Genomic DNA, 13003 nt, shown 5'->3' on the forward strand with positions numbered 1-13003 from the left:
GGAGAGAAGAGGCAAATAGTGAAGGAAGAAAAGCACCAACTTATAGTTTGTTTATGTATTGGCCACGATACGTACCCATTAGTAAAATGACAATCATGACTCCTCGTATGATACAATTCTATGCAACATGTCACATGGATAGCTTAAAAGAATAAGACAAATGATATCTTTTGACACGACATCGGTCGGGTAGAATCAATGGGGAAACAATACGTAGACCAACAAGCGATTGCATTTATTACATCGGGTAACAGAACAACGTCTTTTCCTAAAGGTGAAGCGATGTGGGGGGGCTATGTTGTACCTTATTTATGGCCATTATGGGTTAAGCCAATAGGAGGATGACATGTGACTTTGCATGTGAACAATAAGGTGGATGAAAATATGTTCAAGATACTTGAAGTGTTTTTTGTCGAATCACAGCTGGCGTAAAATCCATTTTTACTCGTCAATGGATGGTCAACGGAATGGTACGGTTGAGTTATTCAAAAGTCTAACGAGCAAAGAGAGAAACACCATCATGCAGTTAAAGATACAAAAGGCGATCACGAGGAATAAAGTTTAGCTGACATAAGAGGAACCGTGACAAAAAGAAAAGTAATAAGATAATGATTTACATAAGAGAAGGATCTAGAAAGGCTTTTCAATTGCTGTAACCATTGTAGTAATAAAATAAGAATTTGAAAGAACAAGTTGCAATAGAACTCTATAAATAACAGAAGAATGCGACAGAGAAAATTCGAATCAACAACCAAACAAAGTTATCAATTTATCCTTTATATTAGCTTATCTTAAGAGTAATAGTAATTCATAGCTATAATATTTACTTGTAATTCAAATTCAGGCTCATATGCTAGGTTTGTTCTCTTTCCAATATCAAACTGTTCTTTCAAAAGACGCGTTCTTGCAGTTACTCCTAGTGATTGAATGTGAGTCTTTCATTTGTAAAAGGTGCAAAACAACCCATATTTGGAAGAACCCCACCCTTTAATTACTGTCTGATCGTTATAAAATTTTGCAAGTAATTGAGTAAGAAATGACTTACTAAATAACTGATCTTATTAGAAACTAGTCACATGTCATCATATTGGATACATCTACTTATTTTGACACTTGGAGTCAAAATTGATTGGTTTGATCGTGCTGTTTTTGTCAATTCTAGTATTACCATGCACACTACATGTGATAGAAAACAAACTGAACTTCCAATCCATTGATCTTTCTTATTTTTGTGCCTGTACCCTGAAATGATGGGGGCAAAATGGATGGACGGTGTAGATAAAACCTAGATACGATGGTGGCTCCTACGAGCACCTGCTCGTGCCGAGCCCGGGATCGGCGGAGATAGTACCCAATCGGCGTCCCATGAGCCGGCCGAACTCTGGACAGGCAGAGATAGTACCACGTTGGCGTCCCACGGGTAGCCTAGTACGGTTCCATGGGTGGGTGGATCCCTGACTGTAGGGCCCTCCCTGATGTATTTTCCTTACATCCAATCCGTCCATCCGTTTCTACAGCTTATTTCAGTGAATGATTCTAAAAATGAATCATATTAGAATATCAAGTGGACCACACCGCAGGAAACAGTGGTGATTGACCATTAAAAACTTCTTGTAGTCCCTTCATAAACGTCTTGTGACCTTATAAACAGGTTGGATTGTAAATAAACATTCCGGTAGCCCGACGATGATTTTAATGGTGGTTATTCAATCACCACTGTTTTCTGTGGTGCGGTTCACCTAAGATTTGGATCTGCTTCATTTTTGTGAGGATGCCCTAAAATGATCTGTAAAAACGGATGGACGGAGACGGAGTAGATTTAAGGAACACACATCAAGGTGGGCCCCACAGTCAGGGGATCCATCCACCGCGGTCGATGTAGGATCCACTAAGCCGCAAGGGGTTACACGCAGCCCGTGCTGCCCATCTTCTCCGAAACCCATCTCTCGTCGCAGCCATCTGAAACATCTCTCGTCGCAACCCTCTCTCGTTGCAGCCCTCTGAATCGAGAGGTCGCCAGAAGGGACAGAGACGGTGGACCCTGCCGAGAGAGAGAGAGAGAGAGAGAGAGAGAGAGACGTTGTGCGATCCCTCCACCTGCAGCAAATTCAAAAAGATCGAGCGCTGGGTGTAACTTGTAAGTAAGTGAAAACATGTCTTTTCCTCTCGTTTTCAAATGGAAGTTTTACCTGTATGTGACTTACAGGTGAAATTTCATACCCAAATGCTACCTGTAATTGAGTTACAGGCAAGTCACTTACAACTAATAAAGCAACTTACAGGCATCCAAACGAATGGTATGTGAAGGCGGCGGAGCGATTGGAGGTGAAGCCATGGAAGATAAGGTGTCGATGGAGCTGACAGAAGAGATATTAAGGAGCATGGAAGTCGGCATGGCCTTTAGAGACTACGTATGTAGTCGCTTCTCTCTCGCTCTCTCCTGTGTCACATCCAACTGCTTGGACGATATGTTATCGTCCACCCCGAGGATGTGCGTGTAACATCCAACCTGTCGAATGGGTTGGTCCCACCATGAGGATCACCCTGTGCAAAAATCAATCCCATCCACTGAAGAAAATAATGTATAGCCACTTATAAATAGAAAACTACAGGTGTGGTCTTCCTGATGAGTGGACATGGCGGATTTTTACACAAGGTGATTCTCAATAGAATCTCAACCCTTATTTTTAAACCCCCCCATAAAGAATCAAGCATACCTCTGTCGATCGCCTGCATCTTTATCTCCTGAATAGCGATGATCTCTGCATTGGCCTTTTTGTAAATCTTCCTCACTTGGGCTCTTTTAAACTTGTAGTCCAAACCTCTGGCATTCAAAGACAAAATAATCATTGATCACTTGCTCTGCCCGTTCTTCCCCTTTTCCCACCACTGATTTTACCAATTGAGTCATAGTTGATAGAGCACTCCAGGCGGAGGAGCTCCCTCCATCCCTTTGGGGATTTTTTAGGCTTCGCAACTTGTGTCCCTTGTTGGCTTTAAGCTGCTTTGCTTCTGACAAATTGGAAAAATTTGAGGACATCCTCATCTTGAGCTCCATAAGACATGCCAATTAACAACCACAGCCCCCCAGCTTTTCAAGGACGTCTTTGGTCCATCTGTACTATTCCTTTGTGATCCCGCCTCCCCTCGGAAGTTGTTCTTGTTCCCTCGGTTGCACTAGGAACCTTGGTTGCCCGATCAGATCTACATTGCTAGACGACTTGGTGTCTTGCAGAGGTGTGTGACGTTCACTACATCTCTTCCAAAACGGCTTTTGGAACCATGGCCTCTGGTTTGAGCTCGATCTGCTGCACCCCCCTTTGCCTGTGCTTCCCCAGAATGATTTGCATCAACCCATAGCTCCGCCAATGTGTAGCTTCCGTAACTAAGGGTCTCCAATCTCCATCGACCTACCTTCTGTTTCCACTAGAAGAATCTATAGTCCTGAAGCTTCTGTAGTATAGGTAGAGACTGTTGTAGAGTTGCTTCTCTTGAGCCCTAAGCAGTTGGCTGCTTGAAATGAGATGGGCTGCCCAAATTCTCGAAAAGAGATAGGGAGAGTCCCACGTGCGATGACTTAAGAAATGAGCAAGGAGAAGGCCGTTCTTCTCATGTGACATAGATATAACACGTGTCGGAGAAATAACGATAGCCTTTGAAATCTTCATCTCTTCCTCTCCACGTGTCAACTCCTCATTCACCCCCAAATCTACGATTTCCCTTTCTTCTCCACGTGTCAACAGAAGCTGCGGTAATGCCAGCCTCTACATCAACCAAGACAACCTCAACCCTCTTTGCGTGACATGTTTCCTGGAGGTTCGGACCAAAGCTGCTAGCTGTCTAAGCACAAGAAGCTTTGGAAGGAGGTTTCGTCCCTGAACTTGAGACAGGCTTGGAGATGAGTGCGCAGACATAGGAACTCCCACGGAGCACTGGAATCCGCACGGAGTGCCGGGAAACACTCTCCCTTCACCTAACACACCTCCAACTTCTATAGGGTGACATGTATTCAGAGAGAAAAAATGATACTTCGAGGGGGCGTTGAATTGGAACTCCGTCTTCACTCTCATTTTTGTGGTCATGGCCTTTTGATGACCCTCGACTTTCTCTAGCTGTCCATATCTCCCCCCATCTTGTGTGACACTCCCTTTTCCTTTCCCTTTTAACCCTCATTTCTAGCTCGTCCGTCCTTAACGCAATTTTGATAATCGGAGGATCTGCCACAAATCGCTTCTTCTTGATTTGGATCCGATCAACACCCATCTCCTCCCCCTTTTCCGTCACCTCATTGATGAGAATTGTCTCCCCTAAACATGAACCTATTGTTAGAAACACCTCTGTATACCAGAGATCTATCGGGACTCCCCATATAAGAAACCAGACATCTTCCCTTTCATAGGACGAGTGCCTCGACCATCTTCCAATAGACTTTACTAGCTCATCTATGTATAAGGCCCTTGCGAAGAGCACTTGGTCTATACTCTATAGTCACCTTTGGCCTCAGTTGGATCCAAACCTCTATTGCGGCAATGGGTTTTATCAATAACCCTTCCTTATTGAGGTTATAAGATTTAGAAAGTTCCCTCTCAATATGAGAAATTGAAGCTCCTTCTCTTGTAACAATAGCTAAAGACCACTACAGACAACTTAGTGCATTCTCCACCACCTCTGGCTTGACTTGGACCCCCTACCCCTTGCGTCCAAATCCACATCTTCTCCCCCACTTCTACTACCCCTACGGCCTCAGGCCTTCCTCCCTCCAACCGTAAGGAGTTAGTCCCCTACATTTCCCCCCTCACCGCCTCCTTGTAAGAGATAAAACCCTTTCGGTTTCCGTCACCCATCCCTCCTATTTCACTTATGCCTCGCCCCTCCTATTCCATTGATTGATACCCAACCTTCCCTACCCCTCTATGCTCCCCCTTCTTCCCCCTTTCCTCGTTCTTCACCTATGGTCCAAACTGAGCTTCCTGAACCTAGAATTCTTACACCCAAATCTCTCCTCTTGTAGTTGCTCAATTGCTCTCTCAACTTCCTTCATCTGGCTCATTCGGACAAAACCGAATCCCTGATATGCACTGGTGAATTGATCATATGCCGTAACCACCTCCATTACTACTCTAACTCTCTTGAAAACTATGGAGAAGTTTATAGGAAGCCAACCTTTTGAAAGCCTGTCACAAACAATTTCGGATACTTAGCCAGAGGTTTTTTTTGAGGTTCTTCTCCATTGTTGATTTCTTCCTTCGAACGTCAGTCCACTCCCTAACTTCTTCTCCCACAAGGCCATCATCTTCAGCTTTGATTTTTGCAGAGTGCCCCAAACCCGCTGCACCTTTTCGCTTTTCGTTGCCACCCTGCCCCCCATTATAGTATTGAATCGGCCCATGACGCGATCCACCATAGTCCTTTCTTCGCCACTTGTACTTCGAATGCCCTACTCCATTCTCCATCCTGGCTATAGTAGCAGGATTGGGCAATTTGTGAAAGGTTAATTGGTCATCGTGTGTGTGAGAACCATGGTGTGCCGTAAAGGCTGTTATGGGGCCATAAAGGCCGTTATGTAAAGGTAACGGTGGCAATCGTTACATGTCACAGGGTCGTAACGGCTATAACAACCGTTATGGTAAAAAATGATTCGTAATTGCCGTTAATGGCACGTTACGTCCCCTATAAAGGCCATAACAGCCCTGTAATTGTCTGTTATGGGGCAAATACAGGTTTTCCATACTTTTTAATCAACATTACGGGGTAGATATATGTTTTTCAGGTTTTTTTATTTTTTTTCAATAAAAAAAGAGACCATAACAGCTGTTACGGGGGCCGTAACAGCCATTACGACCCGTATCGTAAAGGTAACAGTGGTGGCTGTTACGGCCATCGTTACTATTACAGAACAACTTGGTGGGAACCGGCAATGAGTTGGGATGAAAGGTCTCCACCATTGGATAACTACGTCATTGTCTCACCCCTTATAGGAGCGTGAGTGTTCATGGAATTTAAGTTCTTGTGTTTAGGCCTGACTGAGCACTTGCATTAGGGGATCACATCAAGTCTTTGGTTTGGGAGACCTATCATGCCTGGATCAGATTGATTTGATCATACACTAGTGATGCAAGACATGAAATTTAAGTATGAGATGCAAGAATTCAAGCTTAGATCATACCAATTTAGAAACAGTTACACAAATTCCACATCTCACATGACAATCCAAATCATTCAATTAAAAAGGGGAATCTATGCGGGTCCAGGCTGACACAGGCTAGAATTGGACCAATAAAAATTATAAACCAAACGATGTCAAAGGGAAATAGAAATCAACCACACATGCATAAAAATTAGTCCCTAATCCAAGGGATTCCCCAATTTCAATTCAAGGAACCCTAGGGTGAAAAAAAGGGTAAATAAATTAGGGCTAATGCAAACTAAGGTTAGGGTTTAGGAAATAGGAATGAAAAGAGGAAAACCTAACCTGGAGAAAGTTCCTGCGTGCAGATGGTGGCCTGAAGCTGACGCATGTGCGCGGGTGGGTTGACCGCACGTGTGATGGAAGCCCGCCTCCCCAAAGTGACACCTAGGCCTTGGTCGGCCAGGGAGACCTCTAATCCCTTTAAGTTTGACGATGATCCGACGTAAGGTCGAGGCGTAGTGCTCCGTCGAAGTTTCAGCCCTCCTAGAGGTCCAGATTTTGGAAACTGGTTGTAGGGGGATGAATAGCTGCAAAAGCTGGGAAATTCAAAACAACAATGATGATAGAAGATGAGAGATATGGATGGAAGAGGGTAGGGGCGGATGGGGATAGATGTGGCTTCGCACCACGGTAGTTAGCCTTTCGAACTTTCGAAGAAGGGAGGGCTTCGCACCCACTTTTGAATTCTTCCACAACTCACGAAGAGAGCAGAAAAATAAAGTAGGAATTTTTATTAAACTTGAATGAATGAAAAGAATTAGAAGGGGTGCCTATTTATAGGGAAAATCCTATACCCCAAAACTCGCACCATGTGCGCAACCTATTACTTGGCAGTGAAGTAAACTAAAATAAAAACCAAACAAAGAAATCTAAAGCATTCACGATGTTCTAAATAATAACAATAAGCAAAACCTAAAATATGACATCAATCCAACGAGTGGGCCACGATCATGAGGTCCCATGATGGGCTTTTCTTGACTATCGGGCTCACCCTTTTGAACCAAAACTTCGTCTTTTAGCTAGGAGGCCCTCTCTAGATGTCATCATCAAACCAGATCGATGGTGGGGCCCTCCTGCGTCTGTACGTGCGTAGGAGGGGTGGCGTGCGTGCGCGTGTAAGCAGCGTGCGCACGATGTTCTCATCAACTCTCCCCGGCTCCGAAGATTTCACCACTGGCAAAATAAAACTCTTGAACTGCTTCAGGATGTTAGGATCAAGTCTCTGAAGCTCCTCCTCAGTGAGCCACGTGCTGTCTGAAGCTGGGCGTGACTTCCATTTAATTAGGTACTTCTGAAACCTGCTATCTGACGTGGAAACTATCTTATAGTCAAGGATATCCTCTATTTCCTTTCTAGGTGTGTGAAGGCTAGGTATGGGAGGCAGAGGTTGGGATGAAAGGTCGGGAAGAGGCCGTGGATCAAGTGGTAAATATGGGGAATCAGGATGGGTGGGCGAAGGGCCGTACAAAGTATCAGTGGGTCCCTGAAAAGCAACTAGATCCTCCACATTGAATGTGGAACTAATTCCCATGGAAGGTGGAAGATCTACCTCATACGCATTGAGACCATTTCGCTTTATAATTTTGAAGGGCCCAGCGCTACGTGCGTGTAACTTACGAACGGCCCTTGGAGGGTACCGCTCGGGTCTGATGCGGACCATCACAGAGTCCTCAATATTGAACTCTTTGAAACGTTTATGGTGGTCTGCAGAAAATTTATAATGTTCATTACTAGTATTAATCTTTTGCCTGATTTCTTGATGCAATGAATGTATGTGATGCGCAAAAAACTCTGCAGACTCTGATGGCTTATGGGACAATGACATGGAGATAAGATCAATAGGCTTCCCAGGCTTGTAACCAGTAACAACTTCAAAAGGACTTAGACCTGTGGACCTATTGACAAAACTATTGTATACAAACTTGGCTATGGGTAGTATGGTGTCCCATGTCCTGGTATGCTCCCCCACTAAACATCGAAGTAAACTCCGTAGGCTCCTATTAACCACCTCAGTCTGACCATCTGTCTGAGGGTGTTAGGCAGAAGAAAATTGGAGCCTAGTATTCATCATGTGCCATAGTGTCTTCCAAAAGTAACTCATAAAGCGCACGTCACGATCAGACACTGTGGTTTTTGGTAACCCATGTAGTTTGACGACCTCATTAAAGAACAGCTTGGCAACATGAGATGCATCGGAGGTCTCAGAACAAGGAATGAAGTGGGCCATTTTAGAGAAACAGTCCACGACAACAAATATGGAATCGTGTTTCCGAATAGTTTTGGGAAGTCCAGGCACGAAGTCCATATTGATATCCTGCCAAGGGATGAATGGGACTGGCAAAGGTGGGTATAATTCTGTATTCTGTTTCCTTGGCTTTGCCAGTTGACAAGTACGGCATTGCCCTATAATTTTGGCCACGTCTCGGTTGAGGCTTGGCCAATAAAACCTATCATCCACTAGGGCAATGGTCTTGTCATGACCAAAATGACCTGCGGCCCCTCCTGAATGTAACTCCCAGATAAGATAATTGCGGAGGGAGGTGCGTGGTATGCACAAGCGATCACTCCTAAACAAATATCCGTCCAAAATCAAATATTCACTGTTAGCTCCTGACGGACTCTCTAACAACGACTCGTACACAACTTCGAAATTTGAACATGTAAAATACTCTTCTTTGATGCGCCCAAGGCTCATAACTTCAATGCTCATGGAGTTGAGTAATGCGACTCGATGACTCGATGCGTCGACAGGCTTATTCTTGACACCGGCTTTGTGCTTAAGCACAAAAGTGTACTCTTGAAGGAATTGAACCCACTTGGCATGCCTGGGGCTTAATTTCTTCTGAGAGTTCAAGTATCTCAAGGCCTCGTGATCCGAGAACAAGACGAATTCTTGTGGTAATAGGTAATGATGCTAATGGCGTAGTGATTGCACTACCGCGTAGAATTCCTTGTCATAGGTGGAATATCTTTGTTTTGCCTCATTTAGTTTCTCGCTAAAAAAGGCGACAGGCTGCCCTTCTTGACTATGTACTCTTCCTATGTCGACTCCTGACACGTTACATGCAACTTCAAAAGCTTTTGAAAAATCTGGAAGTCGCGTGACTAGAGCTTCGTTCATCTCGACCTTTATCTCCTTGAAGGCATTTGAGGCGGCCTTTGTCCATTGAAACCCTCCCTTTTTTATACAGTCCGTGATGGGAGCCACAATGGAACTGAAGCCTCGAATAAACCGCCTAAAAAAGGTGGCTAAGCCATGAAAGCTGTGCACCTCATGAATATTGCGGGGTTCAGGCTAATTAACAATGGCCTTAACCTTCTCGAGATCCGACGATTCGCCCTCAACTGACACAATAAGACCTAAGAAGATCACACTACTAGACAAGAATGCGCACTTCTTTAGGTGGCGTACAACTTCTCGGCCCTAAGGATCCCACAAACCTGCCTCAAATGGTTGAGGTGTTGCTCCTTAGTCATGCTATAAATCAAGATATCATCAAAGTATACGATCAGAAACTTCCCCATGAAGGGTGTCAACACTTGGGTCATCATATGCATGAAAGTGCTTGGGCCATTAGTTAACCCAAAAGGCATAACTAGCTACTCATATAGCTCATCCTTCGTCTTGAAGGCCGTTTTCCACTCATCACCAGGGTATATACGGAGTTGGTGATACTCACTTTTGAGGTCAATTTTTGAGAAGATAGTAGCATTGGCCATCATATCTAGCATGTCATCAAGACGCGGTATGGGAAACAGATACTTGACTGTGATTTTGTCGATGACCCTACTATCAACACACATCCTCATGTACCATCCTTCTTAGGTGTAAGAAGGGCGGGCACAACACACGGACTCATGCTTTCTCGAATGAAACCCTTCTCTAGGAGTTCATCAATCTGCCTCTTCAACTCAGCGTGCTCCTTTGGGTTCATTTTGTAATGCGGGAGGTTTGTTATAGTTGCCCCAGGGATTAAATCAATAGCATATTGTATATCCCTCATAGGGGGAAGCTCATTCGATAGATCATCAGGAAAGACATCACGAAACTCATGTACTACCTGAATGACTTCAGTGGGTAACTCTATGTTAGTCTCTGGTATACTCTTCCTAGCTACAAGGGCGTATATCGTCGAGTCCGCCTTCGTTTCTCGCTCAAAGTCTTTGGCATTCAAAATATGAAGCGGTTTGGACTTGGACTTCGACTCCACTTCTTTTGGGCCGCTCGCACCATTCTGTGTGGTGGACTCTTTTTCAGTCGTATTCTTGGGTGGCAAAGGATTTAGCTTGACTTTCTTGCCCTCAAACCAGAACGTACACACATTTGAACGACCAAATATGGTGACGTCCCTGTCATAGAGCCACGGCCTACCCAAAATGATATGGCCCACATCCATAGGAACAACATCATACCAAATTGTGTCTTTATATGATCCAAACTGAATAGGGACAAGACAACAGTGTGAGACTGGAATGGATGTTTCATTAACCCAAGAGACTCTGTAGGGTTGAGGATGGGCTTCCAGCTTCAAACCCAAACGACTCATAGTGCTAGTCAATACTACGTTGGCACAGCTACCACTATCCACAATTATCTTACAGCTCTTTTCCTTACATTTTGCATAAGTGTAAAAGATCGTGTTGCGGCGCCAGTCATCGGTGCTCTTGGCTTGAGCCAAAGCGCAACGCACAATTGCGAGGGTTGCAAACTCTTGCGTTCCCTCTTCCTCATCACTAGGGGTTTCGATTTACTCATATTCCTCTTCCTCACCATCACTCTCTGGGAGCACTACTTCTACTTGCTCATCAATAAGGAGCACTTTGGTGCCCTCTCTCGTGCTGCACTGGTGAGCAAAATGACCAAACTCCTGACACTTAAAACACCTAGTGGCCCTGCTTCCATGTGAACTAGACCCGACAATCTCTTTACCCTTATCATCCTTGAGTCTGGGCTGAACATTAGGGGAAGGTTTGTTTTGGAATCCCGTGTTAGGTCTAACCCTAGTAGGGTTGGCCTTAACACCGGATTTGCGAAAGTCAAACCGTCTTCCCTCAGATGCTTTAAGGTATTGCTCGACATCTAACACTACTTGGTACAATTGTTCAATAGTGTCTATCTCTTTGGCGAGCAATTCTCTCCTGATGTCAGGACGGAGGCCCGTTTTGAAACGAGCAAGGGTAAGTACTGGGTCCTCATCAACCTCACAGCGGGTCGAGTATTCTTCAAACTTCTCGATATAGTCCGCAACACTCATGGAACCCTGTCGAAGAGACTGCCACTCCTCAATCAATTGTAAGCGATAAGAGAAAGGGAGGTACTTTTCTTTAAGCGTTTCTTTCATCTCTACCCAATAAACTATCGGGAGTTCGCTCGCTGTTTCTTTCTTTCGCTCAACCGTCGCCCAAAACCTCTTTGCTTGACCCATAAGCTTCATCTTGGCGAATCGGACTCGTCGAGCATCCGACATATCATACCACTCAAAATAGTGGTCCATATCCGCCAGCTAATCTAGAAAGGCTTTAGGGTCCAAGTGACCATCAAATGTAAGGGCATCTACCCTAACTCCCTTGAGGAGTTGTGCATTTGGGTCATGTTGATCATGATGTCCCTCACGGGGTGGGTGCACAAGTACTCTCCCATGACTAGCTCCTTGGCCGCCTCCATTCCTTGGTTTAACCTCCTGACCAACTGCCTGAGATTGGGCATCCTCCCCAGTGGTGGGGTTTGCCTTGAAGGAGGCCTCTATTTCTTCCAGGCGTTTATCTATGCGTTGTTCCAAGTGCTTATTTAAGGACTTAACCTGCTGGGCTAACTTGGCCACTGTTTCTTGCAGTTGTTCCATGTTTAGTGTGGGGTGCAAACCGAAACCACGACTCGTTTGTGTGGGCATACACTGACTTGCTCAACCTAAGGACCTGTTGCAGCAACTATATGCGTCTAAAAACTAAATGACCCTACGAGACTCTACATAAAGGAGATTACACACCGTTACGAAAATTCAGCTATATATATATATATCAGGGACTACGGTTTTCTAGCAGCTATATATGATGGACTGGATGCATGAAGGACTCAAACAAACTAAACCCTAAATATGTGGTGAATTCCCCTACAAGAACCCTAGGCTTTGATACCAAATTTGATGTAGGACATGAAATTTAAGTATGAGATGCAAGAATTCAGGCTTAGATCATACCAATTCAGAAACAATTACACAAATTCCACATCCCACATGACAATCCAAATCATTCAATTAAAAAGGAAAATCTATGCGGGTCCAGGCCGACATAGGCTAGGATTGGACCAATAAAAATTATAAACCAAACGATGTCAAAGGGAAATAGAAATCAACCACATGCATAAAAATTAGTCCCTAATCCAAGGGATTCCCCAATTTCAATTCAAGGAACCCTAAGATGAAAAAAAGGACAAATAAATTAGGGCTAATGCAAACTAAGGCTAGAGTTTAGGAAATAGGAATGAAAAGAGGAAAACCTGACCCGGAGAAAGCTCCTGCGTGCAGATGGTGGCCCGGAGTTGACGCATGTGCGCGGGTGGGCTAGCCACACGTGTGATGGAAGCCCGCCTCCCCAAAGTGACACCTAGACCTTGGTCAGCCAAAGGAGACCTCCAATCCCTCCAAGTTTGACTACAATCCGACGTAAGGTCGAGGTGTAGTGCTCTGCCGAAGTTTCAGCCCTCTTACAGGTCCAGATTTTGAAAACTGGCTGTAGGAGGATGAATAACTGCAAAAGCTGAGAAATTCAAAGCAATAATGATGATGAAGATGAGAGATATGAATGGAAGAGGGT

At 44.5% G+C, this 13003-nt stretch overlaps 1 protein-coding gene across 4 annotated transcripts in view; it reads left to right on the top strand.

Moving 5' to 3' along the window:
• Window positions 1–1903: 1903 nt before the first annotated feature.
• Window positions 1904–13003, top strand: part of LOC131237339 (protein ANTHESIS POMOTING FACTOR 1) — a 47116-nt gene continuing 36016 nt past the window's right edge. For 3 of the 4 annotated variants that reach the window (XR_009167184.1, XM_058235046.1, XM_058235048.1), the window contains exon 1: window positions 2289–2411. Coding sequence is in view for 3 of the 4 variants with exons in the window: in XM_058235046.1 (XP_058091029.1) it covers window positions 2295–2411 (117 nt within the window). In the remaining variant the exon portion in view is untranslated. Of the gene's footprint in view, window positions 2142–2282; window positions 2412–13003 lie in introns of those variants that run through there. The other variant, XM_058235045.1, reaches the window with a different exon arrangement.

This window comes from Magnolia sinica, chromosome 2 (genome assembly GCF_029962835.1).
Source record: "Magnolia sinica isolate HGM2019 chromosome 2, MsV1, whole genome shotgun sequence".
In the NCBI taxonomy this organism is placed as follows: Eukaryota; Viridiplantae; Streptophyta; class Magnoliopsida; order Magnoliales; family Magnoliaceae; genus Magnolia; species Magnolia sinica.